This window comes from Peromyscus eremicus, chromosome 7 (genome assembly GCF_949786415.1).
Source record: "Peromyscus eremicus chromosome 7, PerEre_H2_v1, whole genome shotgun sequence".
In the NCBI taxonomy this organism is placed as follows: Eukaryota; Metazoa; Chordata; class Mammalia; order Rodentia; family Cricetidae; genus Peromyscus; species Peromyscus eremicus.
Window position 1 is genome coordinate 62,411,089 of NC_081422.1, and position 22,578 is coordinate 62,433,666.

Here is a 22,578-nt window from a genome sequence, read left to right on the forward strand (position 1 = left end):
ATGCTTTAGAACTCCTAGCGCTTTGCAAACAGCTGTAGGAGAGAGGACGAGGGTACAAATAGGGAGGCCAGTTGGTATTGAACCGATTGGGGATGGGTGACAGGAGCATGCTGGAGATTGGTTACAGTGGAATAGATACAGTGTGCCAGAGTCTAGATGTTTTGAAGGCAGAACCCATATTACCCGGTATAGGTTAGATATGAGAGTTAGAAAGCCTTGGGTTACTTTGGTATAGACAGCTGAAAGTGTAGATCTGCCATCAGATGAGATGGGGAAGACTGGGTTGGAACGGCTTGGGTGCAGTGTGAGAAGATCACATCAGATGCAGGAATGTGAACTCAGAGCTCAGAAGAGAAGTCTATGCTGCGCGTATCAGTTCAGGATGTGGTAGACCAGTGAGATGGAATAAAATCACCTAAGGAAGTAGAGGGGAGTTGCAGAGATTGAAAGTCTTCTGTTGTCATGCTCAGAGAGATGGGAAATGACTCAGAGGTGACCAGGGGGTGGTGCGGAGTTGAAGGAGGGAACTGTGTCAACACAGCTCTAAATCGAGGCAGAAAAGAGCTGCCAGGAGAGTGACCTGGCCACCTGTGACTGACTACCTGTGACAGATGCCCCTGAGTGACCGCTGAGCTTCAGACCCGACCTGTTACATGTGTGGAATGCTTTCAGATAATCTTCCTTTCTTCTTTCCTTTTTGGATGACTGACTGTCTCTGTCTGTCTTTCTTGCTCATTCTGTCTGTACACAAACACTACATGCAAATGTCTATATAAAATGTATATAATACAAACACACAGTGTGTAGTATATATGTACATATATGTTAATGCTAGAATGAAAATACCCTGTTTAATACGTCTTGATATCTTTTCCTATCTATTTCTCTCTTCACTCTTGAATGCTTGCACTCATGGGTGACGTAAGACAAACACTGAACATTTTCCCCCCACTTAGCCTTATATTCAGTCATCAAACCTCTTCTTTCATTATAGAACTTAACTTTTTCTATTGACTTCTCTTTCGTATTGTTTTTACTTTTTATTATGGGGTACTTAAGTATGTTAATGATTCGCTATCCATTGAAAAGTCTTTTGAAAGTGAATTGGCAGATTGTTAAAATCAGAGAATGAGAAGGTAGAGTCTAAATCATTTACCCCTTTTCTTCATACTTGTTTTTGGTTTTGAAAGATGGGCTAAGAGAAGGATCAGTAGGAAGCTCATTAGGATTTATTTCAGGCCAGAGGTGAGATGGGATTTGAGGATTGTTTCTGTCACTCTTTCCTGCCATGAACTAGTTAGCAAACCAGTAATGTGTGTAAATTCTGAAATGTGCTTTTTAGATTACTCCATCATGGGTGCAGAAGCATCTTCCTTTAAAGAATCCTTTTCATTTTATAAACCTGTTCTTCTAGTGTCTCCTTAGACACCTGTACATTACAGTACATAGGGAAATTCATGGAGTCCTTGGCTATAGCTAAACAGCGTGTCTTCCCCCAAATTCTATCAGTAGGTGCAGGAAGTAGGTTATCTGTAGCCCACACTATCCAGGCCATACTGTGAGCATCATTTCAGATTCTTCTGTCTTACTCTATTGAAGCATTAAACAAAATTGACCATGGTTATATTTAACAGTGAACAGAGTTGTTTCTTCTGAATGAATCTTCAATTTTTATTTTTCAGGTCATTCATTCTGGGCAGAAGTTAAGGAAAAAGTCTTCTGAGGCAGGCGAGAAACGTGGCTGGTTTAGTGGGTTTTGGGGAAAGAAAGAATCCAAGAAGAAAGATGAAGACTCATTGATCCCTGAAAGTAAGTCTCAGGGCAGGCAATCATCATTCACTGGCAAGGAACAGCCATGCAGATTCTGTTTCACACTCCCAGCAGAGGAACACGTGAACACATGGGACAGGCTATGGAATTGATTTATTTTTCTACCTGAAGTAGAACTTGAAAGTTCTTTAAAAATGACTTGTGAGAAATTTAACATGTTCATGCTTAGAGGTCTCAGTGTTCTGTATTCCTTTTTGTGAACTTTAAATGGGTTTTAATGACAAGGTAAGTTTTGAAATTTTCAGCAAATTTAAAAATGTGTATATCTGAGAACTGAATTTCCTTAGCGGTGAGTGTCTTTTTGTAGTTTCTTAATACAAACAGTCAAATACAGGGTGGTTTGTTTGTTTGTTTGTTTGTTTTTTTGTTTTTTGTTTTTTTTTGATTTTTCGAGACAGGGTTTCTCTGTGTAGCTTTGCGCCTTTCCTGGATCTCACTTGGTAGCCCAGGCTGGCCTCACAGAGATAGATCCGCCTGGCTCTGCCTCCCGAGTGCTGGGATTAAAGGCGTGCGCCACCACCGCCCGGCTTGTTTGTTTTTTAAATGAACCAAAGTAGAGTGTTAGAAGGAATTAGGTGGCTGATTTTGCTTTAGCATTTGTGTCTGTGGACTTTTTTTCCCAACATAATATTTTTATTGATTATTTTTTAAAAAATGTCTTTAAAACCGAAGCCATTCATTTCCTAAATGACCGACCGTCTTGTCTCGTAGCCATCGATGATCTCATGACTCCGGAGGAGAAAGACAAGCTCTTCACTGCCATTGGCTACAGTGAGAGTACCTACAACTTGGCTTTGCCCAAGCAGGTAGGTGTCGGGTGCCTTCACAAGTGTCCTGATTCACTTGCCGGGTTATCTTGAGTTGGGCTAACTTAGTGATGCTCTAAGTAGCTGCTGAAAATGTGTTGTCCTTAGTTTGGTTGCCTCATGCTGTTCTGGAGCCTTCCCAAAAGTCCTCAACTGTAGGTCTGCTTGATTTAGTGAGTAGAGGAAGAGCCTGGTGAAAGTCCTTGTTAGAGCGTGCAGTTGAATCTTTAAGGTGTTTTTCTTGAGAAGTTTAGCGCATAGCAAGAGTGAACAGATCAAAAACATCCTGCGTATTTGACAGGTTGAACAGTCACTGGCTACTGGGATTGCCAGTGTCAAGGTTTGCAATATTGCAGCCATCCTAGAATCTCCACACCTCCTCCATCTCTTCCCCAGATATAACCAGTGTCAAGGTTTGCAATATTGCAGCCATCCTAGAATCCCCACACCTCCCCCATCTCTTCCCCAGATATAACCAGCGTCCTGATCTGTACCACGGTCACTTCTTTCCGTTCCTTGGGTGTTTTGCTATGGACACCGTGATTTGTTCTGCGTATTTTTCCGTCTTTCTGTAAAGGGAAGCACAGAGCATGTTTTCTCTTGTCTGCCACTGTCCTTGGAGCCATCTTTGCCATTGCACCTAATGTATTTTATTCATTTTCATTGCTGTGCAGGAGTCTATCATTTGAAAATAGCAGGACTTACTTATTAGTGCTTTTGTTGAAAGCATCTGGGTTGTCTTTATTTTTAGTTCGCTTGCCCCGCCCCTACCTTTTTTTAAACTGTGTGTTTTCATTCCCACTGAGTAAATACCTAGGAGTGAAATTGTTGGGTCATAGGGTAGATGTATGTATAACTTGAAACAAGAAGTTCCCCACACATCACTCATTGTGATGGCCGTTCTTCGCATGTTTACTTTGAGCTATTCTAAGGGGATGGCTGCAATCCCGCTGTATTTTTAATTTCTATTTTTCCTGATAATGATATTGAGCCTGTTTCCGTGGTTTGTTGGCCCTCCTGTGTGATCATTTGTAAGTGCCTACTTTAAGTGAGGTGAGGAGGTTTGTCCTCCCACTCCTGACTGTGGGACTCTTTGTGGGTTTACTTACAGGTCTTGTGTCTTGTGCTTTCGGGAAAACATGCTGCTGTGGTACCGTTAGAGATTATGTTGACTGCAGAGATGATTTTGGGGAGATGGAAAGTGTCATCGAGTTGCATCTTGGGTCCCCTCATTGCTCTGTCTCCGACATTGCCTTTATTTCCCTTCTCTTGAGTGATGTCTGCTGTTTTCTTCCCTCTAATGAAGATCTGTTTGTAATTTTTGTTTTTTTCTGAAAATAACTATTGTTTTCCCATGTGTCTTAAGGGTACTCCCATTACCTTTGTGTTTAAAATTCTAGGTTGTTGATTCCTTTTTAAAAAGAGTTTGAGTCCATGATTCTATTGCTGTTTGGCTTATACTGTTTGTCAGTACATTTAGCTGTGAGCTGTATTGTATGTGACATTTATGTTCATTCATTTCCTTTGTATGGTGTTTTAATCAATGAAGGGCATTTTTATTTACTTAAATTTTTCATAGTACAATTTTCTAATTTTCCTGTATTCTTGAGAATTTCTTATAGGAATGCAGTGAAATATGATCAAATCCATCTCTATATCCCTCTTCCACCTCCCCCATATCCCCAGATGTCCCCCTCCCAACTATTACTGTTTTCTTCCTCCATCCCCCCCATTGTTGTCTGACAACTCACTAAGTCCACTTAATGTTGCTCATGTAAGATACGGGGCCATCGAGTGGAGAAAGGTTTGTAACTCTTTCGGTTTTCAGCATTTACTGTGGTATAAATTTACACTTGCTCTTGTTCACGTAGTTTGACTGTCAAAGGTCTCACCAGCGTGAGTAGTTTCTGCCACAATGCTTCCTCACAATGTGAGCCGTGCCCTTGTGGTGTCTTCTGTCCCCTTTTCAACTCTCTGCATTTCAGTCTTTCCGCTCTTCATTTGGAGAGTTTCCTCTGATTCCCTTTAGCTGTTCGTTCCCGGGTCTCGACCAGACCAGGCGATAGTGTTTCCTTAGTGCCACTGCCTTGTGCTAGGCCCTGATTCCGGGTGTCTTCTTGGTGAGACTCACTTCACAGGCTGTCTTCATGCTCTTGAAAGTTCACACGCTCTGAGGGGAAGCATGTCCCCAAATTCTTTTTCTCAGCTAGAAGATTGGTTACATGCTAAGTTTGCTTAAGTGGAAGCTTCTCAGTGGAGATTTTCTTCCTAAAAGGATGGTCACTGTTTCTTTAAAACTAAGCAATGCGCTTGGATCACTTGTAAGTGTGCTGTCTGTCTGTCCAAGTAGCCTTGCATTGAGTGTTCTAGTCTTGTTCAGTTATGGAGAGTAGGTAGAATATGTAGGTGCTGGAACTCGTAGGTTTTGTTGAGTCGTTTGATGATTCGACATATTTAAGAGGAAACCATGAAAGTCAGAATTCATTCACAGGATAACCATTTTCATTCATTCCTCTGTTTAGTATGTGGCCCATATACTGACCCTGAAGTTGGTGAGCACCTCTATTATAATAAGAGAAAACAAGAATGTTCCAGAAATCCTGAGAATTCAGATAATTGGCTTGGGTACCCAGGTATCCCAGCGACCAGGAGCACAAGCACTTAAGTAAGTTTTTAAGAAGTTAACTTCATTTTCATTTACATTTAGGATTTTAGGCTCCAAATGTATATTTGGTTCTTCGGGACAGGGCTTCTCTCAGTAGCCCTGGCTGTCCTGGACCTCACTCTGTAGACCAGGCTGGCCTCAAACTCAGAGAGATTTACCTGCCTCTGCCTCCCAAATATTAGGATTAAAGACACGCACCACCACTGCCTAGCTCAATTATGTAATCTTACGCAGCATAAAAGATTTGTTTATGTTTTATGGTGAATGGTATAAATCACTGTTCTGTCTTTCCTCCTTACCTCTGCAAGTGTTTGTCGGGCAGTGTTTTATTAGAGTGTGTGCACACAGCGGCCCTTCAGTGTGTAGTACATTTCTGTTTTCAGGACTTTTACATTGCATTTGGTAAGAGTATCTACAAAAAATTAGTTTAAGACCATTTAACACATTAGACAACTTACTGTGGAGCATGGTATGAAATGCCCACAGGTAGACTGCATGGCTCAGTTGTGGGCAAGAGTAACCGAGACAGTAGGAGGTGGAGGCAGCTGGGTGGGAAGGATGCCAGGAGAAGCAGGAGGAGGATGTGGGAGTGGCGTGGACACAGGTTGGTGGTATTATCTGTGTTTAAACACTGTGACCAGATGTGTGCCATGTGCTGGGGTTGACTGAAGTGGGTTTTCATGTGGATGGTAAACAGCTAATAAGTGAGTGACTGACAGCAACAGAGGCAGGTTTTGTAGGTAAATGAAAGCCAGCCTAAGAAGATGAGCTGTGACTTTGGGCATAGGGATGGTTCTCAAAGGAATTTTCAAAGGAATAGCTATCACTTCATCTCTTACATGCTTGCTTTTTCCTTATTGGATAGGATAGAAGCAAAATTAGAACATTGGTACGTCACAGGCTTGCGACAACAAGACATTGTGCCATCACTGGTGGCTTCCATTGGTGACACTTCATCGTCCTTGCTCGAAATTGAGTTTGAAACCAACCCTGAGAACAGTCCTGCTGACCAGACTCTGATCGTTCAGTCCCAGCCTGTGGAGGTCATCTATGACGCTGTAAGTGTAGGCAGGGAGTGACTTCTTAAAGTTGGCTTAATACGTAAGTGCACTTGATATGCAAACACGAGGCTCTGAGTTCGAATTCTCAGCATTCAAATAAAACGTTGGCATGGGCATGTATGTGCCTGTAACCCAGCACTGTGGGAGGTGGGCAGCAGGATTGCTAGGACTTGTGGCTGCCAGCCTAGCTCTGTGTTCAGTGAGAAGCCCAGACTCAAGGGAAGAAGGCAGGGAGTGACAGAACAGGACAGCGTGTTCTCCTCTGGTCTCTGCACATGTGCGTGGGTGCACTCATCTGCTCACGCACATGATTATATATATTACATACACATACACCATATACACACAAAAAAATTTAAAAAAGTTTTTTTTGGGTGTTGAAAGGATGGCTCAGTGGATAAAGGCACTTGGCCATGCGAGCCTGATGACCTGAGTTCAATTGCTGGAACCCGTGTAAGGGCAGCAGAGGAAAACTGACTCCACAGAACTGTCCTCTGAACCCCCTCCATGTGCTATGATATGCGTGTGTGTGCCTGTGCACAAGCACTCACACACAGATGATAAGATAAAGTTGAAAAGATTTTATATTGTAGTGGAACACACACGACAAGATTTACCATCTTACACATTTGTGGTTCAGGTTGTTTAGCACATTCGCAACTGTACTAAGTTGCTGTACAGCTGATCTCCAGAATGTTCTTCATCCTATAAAATCTCTGATATTTGTATATTCAGGTTTTATATATAGGTAAGAGTGAACAACTTTCCCCTTGCTTCGCCTCCAAATGTCAGAGCATGGCAGAATCCAAGTACAGTGTTGAGTGATAGATTTACTTTAACTGGAGGCTGAAACCAGAGGTCATGTCCTTTGCTAGTACCACATGCCGCTGAGACCTCTTGCCACTGCTGTGAAATGTACAGGTTTTCCTCTCTCCAGTGAGCTCACTAGGCTCTGCCATGCTCACAGTTGTCTCTCCCTCCTGAAGGGAATGCAGAGAGTATCTTTGGATTCCTTAGTTCAAAGCCTGAGCTATTTATAATTGAGGTAAATCCTTTAGATTTATAACATAGATTTGACATCTAACCTGTTGTGTTTTAAAATTCTTTTACAGAAAACTATCAATGCTGTAGTTGAATTCTTTCAGTCAAATAAGGGGTTGGATCTTGAGCAGATTACATCAGCCACATTGATGAAGCTGGAAGAAATTAAGGAGAGAACAGCTACAGGTGACATTTTCAGTGTGTCTCTCTGCACCCCCTAAACTTGAAACATGTCCATTGCAAGGGAAACATTGTGTTCAAAGTAGTTGAGGTTGTCTTATTTCTGTTTTAAAATTGGGCTGTGTTCTATGGCTAACTCAGGCTTGTATAAGTTGTTAGACTGCCCAGGAAAGAGAGTAATGGAGGGACAGATGCATCTGTCTGCCTTACACCCAAGATCCTGTGCCTTCGAATGATCTTGAGGTGACCCTCCCTTTCCTTCCTCCAAACCATTCACCATGCTGTGCATGCCTGGTTTAAAGGATGCAGCAGACTATTTCATCAGGCTGCCTAGACAAATACTAGTTACCTAGGATATACCTAGGATATACTTTATATACTGTATTATGTATATACGCTATGGGACATTTGTTTCCTGTCTACTCAATGCAGTGTTTACTTCACACGATGAACTGAGAATCTACTTTTTGACAGAACCGACACTAATACCTTTCAAGTTAAATTCTTAGTCTTTGTGGTAACGGTATCACCATGTAGTTCAACTTGACCATATCATTTTTTTCCTGGCCTTCTTTTAGGACTTACACATATTATTGAGACTCGGAAAACCCTCGATTTAAGGATCAATCTAAAGCCTTCTTATCTAATAATTCCACAGACAGGTTTTCACCATGAAAAGTCAAATCTTCTCATTTTAGATTTTGGTACTTTTCAGGTAGGTGTATATGTACTTTTTTCTTTTTATCTTTGACAAGTTTGCTAACTGTATGTCTGATAGCTTGCTGTTTTTAAGTTCACTTAAATTAAGCCTAGACTTATTTCACACATATTATATGGCTACCTAAACAAAGAAATGTCATTAGAAATTCCTGTAATGGCAATAATTTGGAACTGAGGACTGGATGGATGATTTTTCTGTTTTCCTACCTAATAGGGGAGAAACTATCTTAGTTTTCATGGTTTATAGAGTTTAATTTTACAGTGTCATTTTTTGGGCCATATATTTGAAGGAAATTATCTCTAAATGTGTGTAATATATATCATTTATGTCATATATACACATACAATATGTTATATTATGTATCTATATATCATAAACATATACTTCATTGCTCTAAGCAACTAGAGTGGGGTTTTGGATTTTGCATCTTGTTGAATCTAAGCATTTGGCAAAAAGTCACAGTTAAACTGAATTGAGCCTTGATTCCATCTGGGAAGGGGAAAAGGAAGTAGGTTGGAGCTGGTCCTAATGGCTTCTTTCATGGTAGTGAGTGTCGAGAAGGTGAGGAGTTCAAGGTGGGCCGTAGGAGAGCCGAGCCATAGTTGGCAGTACCTACCTCTTAGGAGTCAGACAGAGGAAGGAGCTTTCCTTCTGGACAGGACATTTGATGCAGTCAGCTGTGTAATTGGCTCAGTGAGTGCAAATGTGCTCAAGCATAACAGACATGTGGTGAGGTAATGTACTCCTAACGAACTGCTTACAAATCACCAGGAAATTAGGCAGAATATGAGCTCATTAAGGAAGTCTCCTGTCTTTAGTTAGAAGTTTTGAAATTTGACCAAAGTGTGTTATATGTATACTTTTACGTTATATAAGAAAATTCAGTTTTTTTTTCCTTCACTCCACTTTAGCTCAACAGTAAAGACCAAGGTACACAGAAGACAACTAATTCATCTCTGGAAGAAATAATAGACAAGGCATATGACAAGTTTGATGTGGAAATAAAGAGTGTACAGTTGCTTTTTGCAAAAGCAGGTCAGCCACTGCTCAGCTCTTAGGGCGGTCAGATTAGCTCCAGTAGCTGTGGGGGTGTACATGCATGCATCGTTAGGCTTGGAAGTGTATGTGCATGGGTCTGTCTGCTCCTGGGTATCAGTCCCAGCCGCTGTCCTGTACACTTACCCTGCTGTTCACTTCAGTAGGAGTGGCCCAGTGCAGGATGTCACAGTTATAACAGACGATTAGTCCTAGGGTAATCTTCAGTTTGTGCATGGCCTTTGTCTGTAGCATGACTGAGTTGTCAGAACACAGAAGAAGTTACAGTTGGTTCACACTCTTCTGTTCCAATGTTTTCAGATGTTTCGGTGTTCTCCATGCTGCCTTTATTTGAAAATATGTACGGTTTTAGTCCAGTCTTTATTTTTGCATTGTTATAACTACTTTTATAAGTATCTGAGAAACATATATTGAAAGAATACTACATCTAAAAAAAATGCTATGGTAAACTTCATTGATCCAAAAATCCTAAATGTGAGCTATTCCAAAATCTGAAACATTTTGAATGCTGATACAATGCCACAAGTAAAAATCCCAAATGTAATCTCAGATACGGGCTGCACTTAAAGCACACATGCCCTGCAGATGCCAAATGGCCCTTGAGCTACATGTAGGATGTGTCTGTAACACAGGTGGACTTTGTGGTTAAACTTAGGTCCCATTCCCAGGATATCTCACTATGTATACGGACGTAGTCTCAGTTCTGAAATTTAAGGTATCTTCTCTGCTCTCCCATGTTTTCACTACAGATACTTATCCTGCAGATACACTCCTAAAACTTAAAAATAGTTTATGTTCTCACAGCTTTGGTGTTTTTTGTTGCTTATGTACAGCTTTTCGGTCCGCCATATTCCTTTAGTTACTAGAAGAAGTGGGTGTTGATTAAATATCTTTGAGCATGTCCTTTTGTGGAAAGTCACCTGAGGATGTAATCTCTGCATACAGAGGCCATGCTCTACCCTGCATAGTGAGCTCTGTTAACATTAAGATAACATATCTGCTCAGTGCCTGTCAGGAGCCTCAGAGGCTCTGAAAGGAGAGTGTTTACACAGACCATCAACACTGCCTTCCCCTTTGCATGTCCTTACAAATAAGTATTTGAACAATGAGCTCTTCAGTCCCTGTCGTGGATAAAGTTCTGCATGGGACTATGTTAGCCACGTGGGAGATCTGTCTTTAGAATCTTCTTTTTGGAAAAATAGTGCAGTCTTTTTTGATATATATTTTTTGTCTTCTACCAATCTGTGTTAAAATACAGATGATTTAACTTGTATGCTGAAGGAAGTAAAAATTGTTCATTAAATTTGTTAAGTACTTTCTAGCAATGTAATATTTTGCACAGAATATCTGATAATTTTAAAGTTATTTAATATTTAAATTTTTATTTTTAAAGAGGAAAACTGGAAAAAGTGTAGATTCCAACATCCATCAACTATGCACATATTGCAACCCATGGATATTCATGTTGAGTTGGCCAAGGCAATGGTGGAGAAGGATGTTAGAATGGCCAGGTATGTATGAGTCTTTTGTATTAGAAATCAACAAGGGTGCTACATCTATATTAGCCACTGAAGTTTAAGGAAACGGAGATGGATATATGTGGGAGAGGAAATAACAGTGATTATTCTGTCTTACAGCACAAATACATTTTAAAGAAAATACTTATTTGTGTAGTATGTTGTACTGGCTAGTTTTATGTCAACTTGACACAAGCCAGAGTCATCTTAGAGGAGGGACCTTTGTAGGCAGAAGTTTCTGTGTTTGTCCAGCAACTCCCAAATACCTGGCAGTCATTTCCCAAATAATTGACTCAGAGGTTTAATATTACTTATAAATGCTTGGTCAGTAGCTCAAGCTCATTACTAACTAGCTCTTACACATAAATTAACCCATATTTCTTGTCTATGTTTAGCCACGTGGCTTGGTACCTTTTCTCAGGGTGGCATTCTCATCTTGCTTCCCTGGCTGCTAGCTGACAACTCCTGACTCTACCCTTCCTCTTCCCAGAATTCTCCTAGTCTTCTTCCTATACTTCCTGCCTGGCTACTGGCCAATCAGCATCTTATTAAATCAGTTAGAGTGACAAATCTCAAGAGCATAATCTCACAGCATTTTTCCTTTTTCGTCTAATTAAAAAGGAAGGTTTTAACCTTAATATAGTAAAACTATATAAAACAAAAACAATTATTAAGTAAGAATTACAGTAACAATATCTAATCCATTTGCATTTGGCAAAATTAAAGAAAATACTTAATTATCTATCTTTGTGAGTCTAAAGTTTTATATCTAATTTACTTTATATTATAACTAAGAAAAACTAACAAAATATCACCACAAACCTTAATTGAGAGAATGTCTCCATAAGATTGGCCTGTAGGCAAGCCTGTAGGGTATTTTCTTAGTGATTGGTGGTCCCATTATGGATGGGACCATCTCTGGGCAGATGGTCTTAGGTTCTATAAGAAAGCAAGCTGAGCAAGACAGGACAAACAAGCCAGTAAGCAGTACTCTTCATGGCCTCTGCATCAGCTCCTGCCTCTGGTTCCTGCCCTGCTTGAGTTCCTGTCCTGACTTCCTTTGATGATCAACAGTGATATGGAAGTGTAAGCCAAATAAACCCTTTCCTCCCCAAGTTGCTTTTGGTTGTGTTGTTCGATCACAGCAATAGTAACCCTGACTAAGCCATATGTCATCTCTCTTACTTCAGAATTCAGATTTAGATTTTTATATTCTATAAAAATTAGTTATCTGAGCCGGGCAGTGGTGGTGCACGCCTTTAATCTCAGCACTCGGGAGGCAGAGCCAGGCGGATCTCTGTGAGTTCGAGGCCAGCCTGGTCTCCAAAGCGAGTTCCAGGAAAGGCGCAAAGCTACACAGAGAAACCCTGTCTTGAAAAACCAAAAAAAAAAAAATTAGTTATCTGAGATTCTGAATGTATGAAAGTCAAGATTTAATATCAATGAAATAAAAATCTCAAAGGAAGTTAGTTTTTGTTTTTTTGTTCTTTTATTTTTTTGTCATGAAACCACATATAATCCCAAGAAAAGTCTAAGGGAATAAAAAGTAGAAAGTAGATTTTGAGTTTAGTATATTCTCATGAAACAGAGTCTTTCTAAAACCAGATTTTGTGGTTGTAACATACATCATTGCAATTGAGATAACATATTCCTCATCTATGGAAGGTTCCTTGAGCCCTGTGTTCCCTTTTTCCTGTTCCTACTTCTTTCCTTGGAAAAGTATCGGTCTGTTCCCTGATATGAATATTTTATAGACTTTTCTAGAATTTCCCATGAATGAAACCGTAGGATTTTAAGTTTTGTTTGGCTTCTTCCAATCTGATTAAGATTCATCATGTGGTTACATAAATGTTCTGTCAGGAGGTCCTTCACAGGCTTAACGTGTTCTAGGCTTACAGTTTTCTTTTAGAGAGGATTTAAAACTTGTGGAAGCTGTTTTGGATGATCTTTTCTATGTTTGACGTGTTCTAGGTAAGCATTGTATGTTTTGAATTTGATCAGCTTGGCTGTTGAGTTGTGAAACATGCTCACAGTCTTTGTTACCTTCTAAGGCATTAGGAACAAACTGTGGACATTTGCTTTCTGGTTCCGGTACAAGCAGTTAGTGCCTTTGTTTCTCTTTGTTCCTCATCAGTGTGACCGGAGGTTATCAGTTTTCTTCTGAAAGAGCCAGCTTTTGGGTTCAATTATTTCCCTATTTTGTTTCTATTCTTAAATCTTTATGACTTCCACTTTACATTTATTACAGTTTTTTTTTTTCCTGCGCACTTGTCTGCATTTCATTCTAATTTCCTAGACGGATGCCATTCATTAGAGACCTTTTTTTTTTCTTTTTTTTTTTTTCCCTAATAGTGACAATTTGTACTAAGAATTTTACTTAAAACCTATTGCAGTGAATGCCAGCCAGTATCCCTTTTAAGAGTTAGGGATCTGCAGGTTTGTTCACAGCTTAGCCGGGCAGCTGGAGCGTCAGCTGAACAAGCTTGTGAGTAGCCTGTGGTTAGGACACTAGGAGACAGACACGAGGCAGCCACATAGTGTAAGGAAAGATGATATAACAACTGCCAGAGCAGGCTGGACACTCAGCAGCAAAACAGATGACCTCAGGGAGCTTACATTTTAACCCGAAGGGAGAGGAGATAAGCGCATATGTCACATGTCACCTATCAGGTGCTGCCAAGTGTGACGGATAAACAGAGCAGGGCAAGACAAGGTGATAGATAGAGAGCGATGGGACAGACACTCTGGGATTAGTAGAAAGAAGTCTTAGATGCCGGGAAATAAAATACATAGTGTGGTTTTGGTTTTTAATAGTAGAGAATTGTGTTCAAAAGGACTTTTGTAATGCATTACTTAACTTTAGGCTATGTGTGTTAGTTTACTCTCCTAATTATAGCACCTAGGAGGCAGAGAGTCTGTGAGCTGAGGCCAGTCTGATCTGCACAGCAAGTTCCAGGCTAGCTGAGCCTACATAGTGAAACCCTGTTTTTAAAAAAGTTCATTTAAAAAGGTTTACTGCTTAAGGAAGATAGATTTAGATGGTCTGGAAAACTGACTTACAGTGAACTTCTGTTCTCTAAGTGTGCATCTAAGTATGATGGATTCAAACATGGCTTGCCAGCCATTGATCTCACCACGCCATTTCCTGTCTATTTGCTTCCCCTCCCTGAGACCTCACTCATATTGTATTTTTAGATTTAAAGTGTCAGGAGGACTGCCTTTGATGTATGTGAGGATTTCTGACCAGAAGATAAAAGATACGCTGTGTTTGATTAATAGTATACCCTTGCCCCAGAAGTCATCCACGCAGTCTCCAGAGAGACAGGTGAGTAAGTGATTGCAGTAGAAATGCCAAGGTGATTTCTAGAAAACCACACCTTCAGAGTAGTGGTGGTAGTTTAAGGACAGGCTTTCTAACCAAAAGGATCAAAGATGCAGAAATGGGGCCTGCACAGAGACAGGGGAATCTCTGCTTTCCAGGCCAGCCTGGGCTACATAGCAAGTCTCAGGCCCACTAGGGCTACCCCGTGAGACTCTGCCTCTAAAGAAGTAAACAAACGAAAAAAACAACAGAAATGAAAGGAAAAGGTTGTTCACATTTATAAAATATACCTTATATAAAACTAGGAATATAAGGCTTTAAAATAAGCTTGCAAACTTGAAACTGTTCTTTTTTGGTGAGTCTTAAATGCAACTTGAAACTGTTCTTTTTTGGTGAGTCTTAAATGTTCTGGGTCACTTTAATTGGAGTCATCTTCATAGCTTGAAATGAATGTTGGATTTCTACTGACTTAGAAAAGAAGTTTGAGAAAGTTAGCTGACGATGATGCCATTATCAAGGGCCCTGTGATAAATGTGGACTTTCATATTGTTACCCACAGCAACTAAATGATACACAAAGACTTACTTACTTGATTTGCGCATAATTTTATCTTTATAAATTTTAATCCTTCGTAAATTCCAGCTGACTCTTATTTGATTGACTTAGTTTCTTGAAGATCTGACTGTGATGTGTGTACATATCTTCCCATCTTCCTCTGTCCCCTGTTGCTTTTTGATAATATAGAAAGACCTCATCTGTAGTATTTAATCCTTCCTTTCAGTGTGTATTAAAGAAAACTTTTGTATTCTTTGTTAGGTAGCTTCGATTCCAGTTCTTTCAGGTGGGACGAAAGGTCTTCTTGGCACTTCCCTGTTGCTAGATGGAATGGAATCAGGTGAAGACCGGAAAATACTGTTTCTCTGTGACGCTAACCTGCACACGGTTTTGTAGTGAGAGTGTTTTCAGAAAGCAGGGGGTCCTGAAAGCACCATTCTAGCCGTGCTGCCAACCAACGCTCACGTCTCATTGTTGGATAAATGAAGAAGAGGTTTTGTTTTTTTTTTAAGGGAGGGTGATGGAGTTGACAGTGTTTTCCAAATATTTAAATACATTGTTGTATTTCTCTGTGATACTTTTCTCTAACCAGGGCTAAGTGATGTCTTACAATTTCAAATTAGAATATAGAATGTAAACTTCATAGAGACAAGGTCATATCTAACAAGGTCAAGGCCTGGCCCCTCTGGTTTCCATTGTGGTGGTCACATGCTGGTACATATAGATGATGCCTAATAAATATTTTACCAAATGGTTAGTGAATGAACTAAAATGAAAAATGAGTCACTTCTGGAAAGATAGTAGAGTACTATTTGGTTTAAGTTTTATTACATGCTGGTTCTAGTCACTTTGGGACTTGAAAAATTGCAAATATTTAAGTCTGAATATGAAGATTCTTGCATGAATGGACTTTGTTAGGCCTAGGCTTAGTGTCCGGGTGGGTTCTCAGTGAATACTGTCTGGGTTAATGCATGTCTCTTTGCTTTAGATTCTGATGACGAGTATTTTGATGCTGAGGATGGAGACTCACAGACTGTCAGAACTGTGAAAGCCTCAGAACTGAAAAAAGCCCCTGAGGCTCCAAATGAGGAGCTGGTTAATCTTCTGCTCAAGTTTGAGATTAAAGAGGTATGTGTTTTCGGTTCATGAACACATTCCTGTTGGTCTCTGTATGGTGTTCTGTCCTGGGAGCTGACCTCAGCTTCAGGTGCACTAAAAATGTGGTGTTCTAGTTCCTTTTCTGTCAGCTGTGCCTTGCTACACAAAGGCACACATGGTTTCAGAACCAGGAAGATTATTTTAAAAAATGGTTTAAGGGGGATCAATGTGTGTGTAATCTCTTCTGGAAAAGCTCAGGTCTCTTAATTAGGGTTTGCATTTCTGCATAAAATTTCTGTTTTTGTGTGTGGATGTATATATCACCCCCCCTGCCCCCGTCCCAGCTCTTTTAATTTTTTTTTAAGATAGAGTTTTGCTGTGTATTCCAGGCTGACCTTGAAGTCGCTATCTCAGTATGTAGCCCAAGCTTTCTTTGAACATGTGACTTTCCTCCTACCTGCAGCACTCCCTCCTGAGTGCTGAGATTATAGGCCTGTGCTTCCACATGCAGTGTGACTTCCCCTTGAGCTATATAGTGTTGGCCATTGTTGTGTATGTATAATGTGGAAAATATTAGCAAACCAAACTTAGAAACTCTTTCTTTGCCTTTAAAAGTCATTTTGAGGGGTGGGGGGAGTGAGAGGAGGGTGGGGAGGGGGAACTGTGGTTGGTATGTAAAATGAAAAAAAAAAAGCCAAGCAAGCATGGTGACATAGGCCTATACTCCTAGTTATCCAGAAGGCTGAGGCAGGAGGATTGCTGGATTCAGGCTCTGCTGGAGATATAAACCATCCTGGTCAATTTAACAAGACCTTGTTCAAAACAGCAAACAAAACAAAAGGAAAAAAACAAACAAACCAAAAAAGTGTGGGGGTGGGATTGGCTGGAGACAGAGCTGGGTATGGGATGTGTGGGGCATGGTGCTTTCTAGCTTCAGTCCTGAGACCTGTTTTTAGAGTGGCCACACAGAAAAAGAAAGCCTGATGAGATGTGCACAGCATATTTTGAGGGTAAAGGAGATTTCAGTGCACAGATTCTGTTAGTTACATGTACATATTTTCTTTTATAAATGATGGTGTTCATCTCCAGGTTGGTGGAATTGCAGTTTTTCACCCTCCCCCTTGCTTTCCTGTGTTTTAAATTTTTATAATAACTTATCACTTTGATAATAAAGTGCAAAATAATACAGAGGTGTTCATGGTTGACTTTGATATTCCAGAATGACAGCCTTTCCTAACTCATCATGTCAGATTTGATATGTCTGAATGTTATTGGTATTTTCTTAGTCTGTTTCCTACCCTTGGCTTTTGACTTGTCTCCTGTTTTCATAATTTGACCCACAGTAACAGAAGAGTCCTTGACCTCTGTCTTCAAATGCTTCCAGGTGGTCGCTCTTCTCTTCCACCGCTGTGCCACCCCCACCACCATCATTTCTTATCTGTCTTTTAAAAAGTGCTGCACCTTTTTTAAATATTGTGGAAATGCACACTCTTACCTTTTGCTTTACTGGGACTGCGACTCTCAGAAGAATCCATACATTTGTTTTTTCTAAGTTAAAAAACAGACATTAAGAACTATAGCTTTGTTTATGTGTGCTTACGGTCTTGATATTAGAGTTCTCAGCTAATCCCAGTCTTTGTGTCTGGTGGGAGGGTGTGGTCAGAGCCTTCACTCCTGCAGTGTTGTGTGTGGGGGAGGACTTTGTTTCTGTCATTTTATGAATGGCTTACCAACAACTTTCCGTTGCCCCGTGGATTCTTTTAGGTGATTTTGGAACTCACTAAGCAACAGAAAGAAGAAGAGACAGTTCTAGTATTTAATGTCACTCAGTTAGGGACCGAAGCAACAGTGAGGACATTTGACCTGACTGCAGTGTCCTATTTGAGGAAAATCAGCCTGGATTACCATGAAATTAAAGGTAATGGCCATGGAAACAGATACAGCTTTCAGTAGTAAAAATAGCACCCTTATATGTCTGGAATAGTTTTATTTATAGTGAAATACCTCATTGCATTATAGTGGGTATAATAGCCACACTGTGGTAACACAATGGCTGTGAAGCATCCATGTTACTGTCTTCAGTTCACATGTCACCAATATGCAGATGATGATTCACCCAGGTTCAGACAACTGTAAGTGATAGAACGCTGGCTAGAACACTGGAAGCCTGGCACTGGGGTCTGGCAGCCTCAAACACTATGGTCCACCACCCACTGATGTTAGGGAGGATCATTCCCATTCACAGACCAAGAAAGACTGAAGGACCCCAAATAACTTGTTCACGCTCTGTATCTTGTTCATGACAGGTTTTAGTATTCAGACCTGGACTTAGGATACTGAAGCCTAGATCAGTGGTTCTCAACTTCCCTAATGCTGTGACTCTTTAAAATAGTCCCTCATGTTGTGGTGACCCCAACCATAACATTATTACATTGCTATTTCATAGCTGTAATTTTGCTGCTGTTATGAATTGTAATGTAAACATTTTTGTTTTCTGATGGTCTTAGGTGACCCCAGGTTGAGAATTGCTGTATTAGAGTGTTCACACAGCACAGAAGCACTGTGAAATAAAGGGGGAAGATGCAAAGCCCACCCTCTTGTGAACTCTTATAGTTTATCATTTCAATGTATATCTTGTGAGCTCAGGTATTTGAGGCATGAGTTAGTGAATTAGTCTGCAGCAATTACAATTCTCCAAAGGTTTGCCTGATACTTTAGTCAAATATTAAGACATTTTACGATTTTTAGAAAATGGTTGAAACTAAAATAAACTCCAGTTGAGGAGAAAAATGTTTCCCATGTTACTGATTTTCTTAGGTAATGCATTATGATAGAATTTATATTGTAAACATGAGTAATGAATGTAAACAACAAACTGTCTAGGCTGTTTCTTCTTTATGTCAGTTAAGACTGGAGGGGGGACTGGAGAGATGGCTCAACAGTTGCACACACTTACTGCTCTTGCGGAGGACTTGGGTTTGATTTCCAGCATCCACATGGCAGCTCACAACTGTTTGTAACTCCAGGTCCAGGAGATCTGGCCCTTCTGAATTCCTAGGGCACCAGGCACAAACATGGTGCACATAGATACATGCATGTAAAATAGTCATATACAAAAGTAAAATAAAGGAATCTTAAGAAACAGTGTATAAAAGGGAAAGACTAGAAACCAGGGGGAACTTTCTAATTGTTCCAGAAGCAGGATTTGCATACTGAAGAGTAAAACATGGGCATGATTCAGTGGCTGACCAGCCAGTTCCTCTGCATGTGCGTACACACAGCATAGTTTTGAGCTCAAAAGAGGTGTTTGTTTAGGTTTTGAAACCAAGTAGCCCATGCTGGCCTTAGACTCACAGTGTAGCCTAGGCTGGCCTTGTACTACAAGGATCCTCCTTTCTATCTCCCAAGGGCTAGGATTATAGCTATAAACCACCACAGCCTGCTAAAGAGAATTTTTTAACTGTTATCCTCTGTTAAAAAAAGAAGACTTTTTGTATCCTCCCCCCCCCCAGGTTTAAGCAGAGAAATTATTTAAATTATTTGGGTCTAATAAATATAAATAAAACACTTTATACAATTTTAGAATCCAACAGTACATTAGAGATCGTCTCAAGTCTATTTTCCTTGTTTTGTAGTTGAGAAAGTTAGATAGCTTTGGGTTAAGGCTGGAGATGAATGAGAATTCCCCTTTCCACGTTCTTAGACCCTTAGTCCACTCTGCTGCCCTGTAAATACACAGGCGGCCTGGAGAATATCTTGAGAAATTTTGACTCTTTTTGAGCACACTGTGAATAAGGGGAAGGGGAATGTTTTTAAGTAAGCTAGATGTTTAAGGTAAGGATTTAAGCTGACATATTTCCACACTTGTTGGTTACTTCAGAGCCGTGAAAATGTACACTGATATACATGGAAATGTACACAGATATACATGAAAATGTACACCGATATACATGGAAATGTACACAGATATACATGGAAATGTACACAGATATACATGAGAATGTACACCGCTATACATGAAAATGTACACAGATATACATGGAAATGTACACAGATATACATGAAAATGTACACAGATATACATGGAAATGTACACAGATATACATGAAAATGTACACCGCTATACATGGAAATGTACACAGATATACATGGAAATGTACACCGATATACATGAAAATGTACACCGCTATACATGGAAATGTACACAGATATACATGAAAATGTACACAGATATACATGGAAATGTACACAGATATACATGAAAATGTACACAGATATACATGAAAATGTACACCGATATACATGAAAATGTACACAGATATACATGGAAATGTACACAGATATATTTTTAAAGCACCACTAGACAAAGACATATAGAACACTCTAAAATTTCATAAAAGCAACTCATCTGCAAACCCTTTCTCTCTCTCTATTTAATCTAGGATCCAAAAAGAAGCCCCTTCACTTGATTAGCTCCTCAGACAAACCTGGATTAGATCTTTTAAAAGTGGAGTACATTAAGGTAAGGGCCACGGGAAGATGACATGGCTGTCTGGACCCCACACTGTACCCCTGGGAAGAGGATGACTGTGTTTCTATAATGGCTCTGGGTGTGTATTCGGGTTAGGTCACGGGACAGTCCCTTGTTCCTGGACTTTGGCTTTCGCTGCTGAGAACAGGATATTACAAAGCTGCCAGGCTGCTAAGCCAGGAGGTGGAACCCTGGGCAAAGCGGGTGGTGGTCTGACTCCTGTGAAAATAGGTGACAGTCAGTTGAGTCTACTACATTACAAAAGGACAGTGGGACTAGACTGAGTTCAGAGGAGAGCTTCTAGGACCAGGGGTGGACTGAAGACCGTGCCCCATGGACAGGGCTGAGGGAATCGATCTGTTTGCCTTTGTTCTTGTTGATTCCCTGACTCTCGGTTATGTCTGCGTGAATGTCTGTGCTGTAAGGCACTTGGTTTGTAGTAAAAGTTGTTTCTCCCTATTCTCTAAGTCATTGTAAGTTAGAAGAGAAAGGACATGCAAACGAACAGTTAAATGTGATCCTGGGGCTGGAGAGATGGCTCAATGGTTGAGAGCACTGGCTGCTCTTGCAGAGGACCTGGGTTCACTTCCCAGCACCCACATGGCAGCTCACAACTGTCTGTAACTCCAGTTCCAGGGGATCTGACAAGCTCACACAGAATATATACAGGCAAGACACCAGTGCACATTAAATAAATAAAATAAATCTTAAAAAAAAAATGTAATCCTGCCTGGTTGAAAATACAGTGACTGGTTTTCTAAGGGAAAGCACAGAGCGGAGTGGATGTGGAGAGACAGAGGGAGTAGCCTGGGCAGAAAGCTGCTCACAGAAGGGAGTCTTCTGAGTTCACATTTCCCCTTTGTTCCAAAGGACAGAGCTGAGTCCAATGAGCGGTTATGAAGATAGAGAGATTTTTTTTTTTTTGGCTTAGGACAAAGACCCCATTAAAACTGAGTCTTCTGTAGAGATTCGGTTTGTGGAGAACTGATGTTTCTCTCACTGGATATTGAACTGAACTTTATAGAGTGGTGTATGCATCAAATGATGGGCGAGTGAGATGACCTTTACACCTTCTCCCCTCAAATTTTCTTTCTCATACTTAGTGTCCCCGAGGGAATAATGTTCCTCCATGCTTAATAAGAGCACTTTGCACTGATATGAAAAATAGTATTTGTATGTCATTTTAAAATATGACAAAATGATATATGGTTGTTGTAGGTACACTACAGCTCAGGCAGCTTATAAAAGAAAACACTTAATTCACAATTTTCAAGGTTTAGAATCTGTGACCATCATGGCTAAGAGCAGGGCAGTATAGGCATGGTGTAGGAGCATTAGCTGGGAGCTGACATCCTTTTCTGCAATTGGGAGGCAAAGAGCTAACAGAATCGTGTAAGATTTGAAATCTCAAAGCCTGCCTCCTTTGACACACTTCTTTCAACAAGGCCACACCCCTAATCCTTCCCAAATAGTCCCACCAACTGGGGACCAAGTATTCAAATATATTAGCCTATGGGGGCAGTTCTCATTCAAACCACCAAAGCATGTGCTTTCTTGTCTCTCTCTCCCCTCTTCTCCCCTTCCTCCTCTCTACACACACACACACACACACACACACACACACACACACACACACACAGGGCGGGGAGGGAGAGAGATTATAAAATATTTGTTTATTTTGGTCTTAATTCATTCTTTGGAACTTTTATTTTTTCAGGTTGATAAGAATGGACCTAGTTTTCAAACTACTTTTGAAAAAACTGAACAAACCATTAAGGTAAGAAGAAGTTTTATTAAGATGGTATATCCATTCTAGAAATCTCCAGGGTTCTTTGGAGAATATTATTTGATTTGAGATGTGATAAGAACCAACTGAAATTATAAATTAGCCCCACAGGTGTTACCATTACCTTTCCGTGTGATCCAGCTTAGAAAGTAATACTCACTGTCTATCACAGTCTATGCTTTAAAGAGCCTCAGTATTATTCCCAAATGAGGAGATGCCATGGCGGAGCATTTCATTATAAAGAACTAAGAGGATCCTAAACAAACCAACTTGATACCATCTAGCAATACAGTGAGAGACTATGTAAAGTTTAAGTGTAGATGCTAAGTACCTCTGCAGCCATTATGATTTGAGTAAAAAGTATAGAGGAGGAGGAAGAGTCAGAAGGTACTTATGAGCTACATTAAAA

At 40.3% G+C, this 22,578-nt stretch overlaps 1 protein-coding gene across 1 annotated transcript in view; it reads left to right on the forward strand.

Annotated features, from left to right (window-relative positions):
* Vps13c (vacuolar protein sorting 13 homolog C) overlaps window positions 1–22,578 on the forward strand; it is a 152,753-nt gene that overhangs the window by 47,456 nt on the left and 82,719 nt on the right. Inside the window, exons 15-28 of the mRNA XM_059268181.1 lie at window positions 1,683–1,809; window positions 2,542–2,636; window positions 5,159–5,301; window positions 6,167–6,359; window positions 7,475–7,589; window positions 8,162–8,298; window positions 9,216–9,339; window positions 10,754–10,871; window positions 14,073–14,202; window positions 15,016–15,094; window positions 15,743–15,882; window positions 17,617–17,770; window positions 20,295–20,374; window positions 22,101–22,160. Of these exons, the coding sequence (XP_059124164.1) occupies window positions 1,683–1,809; window positions 2,542–2,636; window positions 5,159–5,301; window positions 6,167–6,359; window positions 7,475–7,589; window positions 8,162–8,298; window positions 9,216–9,339; window positions 10,754–10,871; window positions 14,073–14,202; window positions 15,016–15,094; window positions 15,743–15,882; window positions 17,617–17,770; window positions 20,295–20,374; window positions 22,101–22,160 (1,695 nt within the window). The remainder of the gene's footprint in view (window positions 1–1,682; window positions 1,810–2,541; window positions 2,637–5,158; window positions 5,302–6,166; window positions 6,360–7,474; window positions 7,590–8,161; window positions 8,299–9,215; window positions 9,340–10,753; window positions 10,872–14,072; window positions 14,203–15,015; window positions 15,095–15,742; window positions 15,883–17,616; window positions 17,771–20,294; window positions 20,375–22,100; window positions 22,161–22,578) is intronic.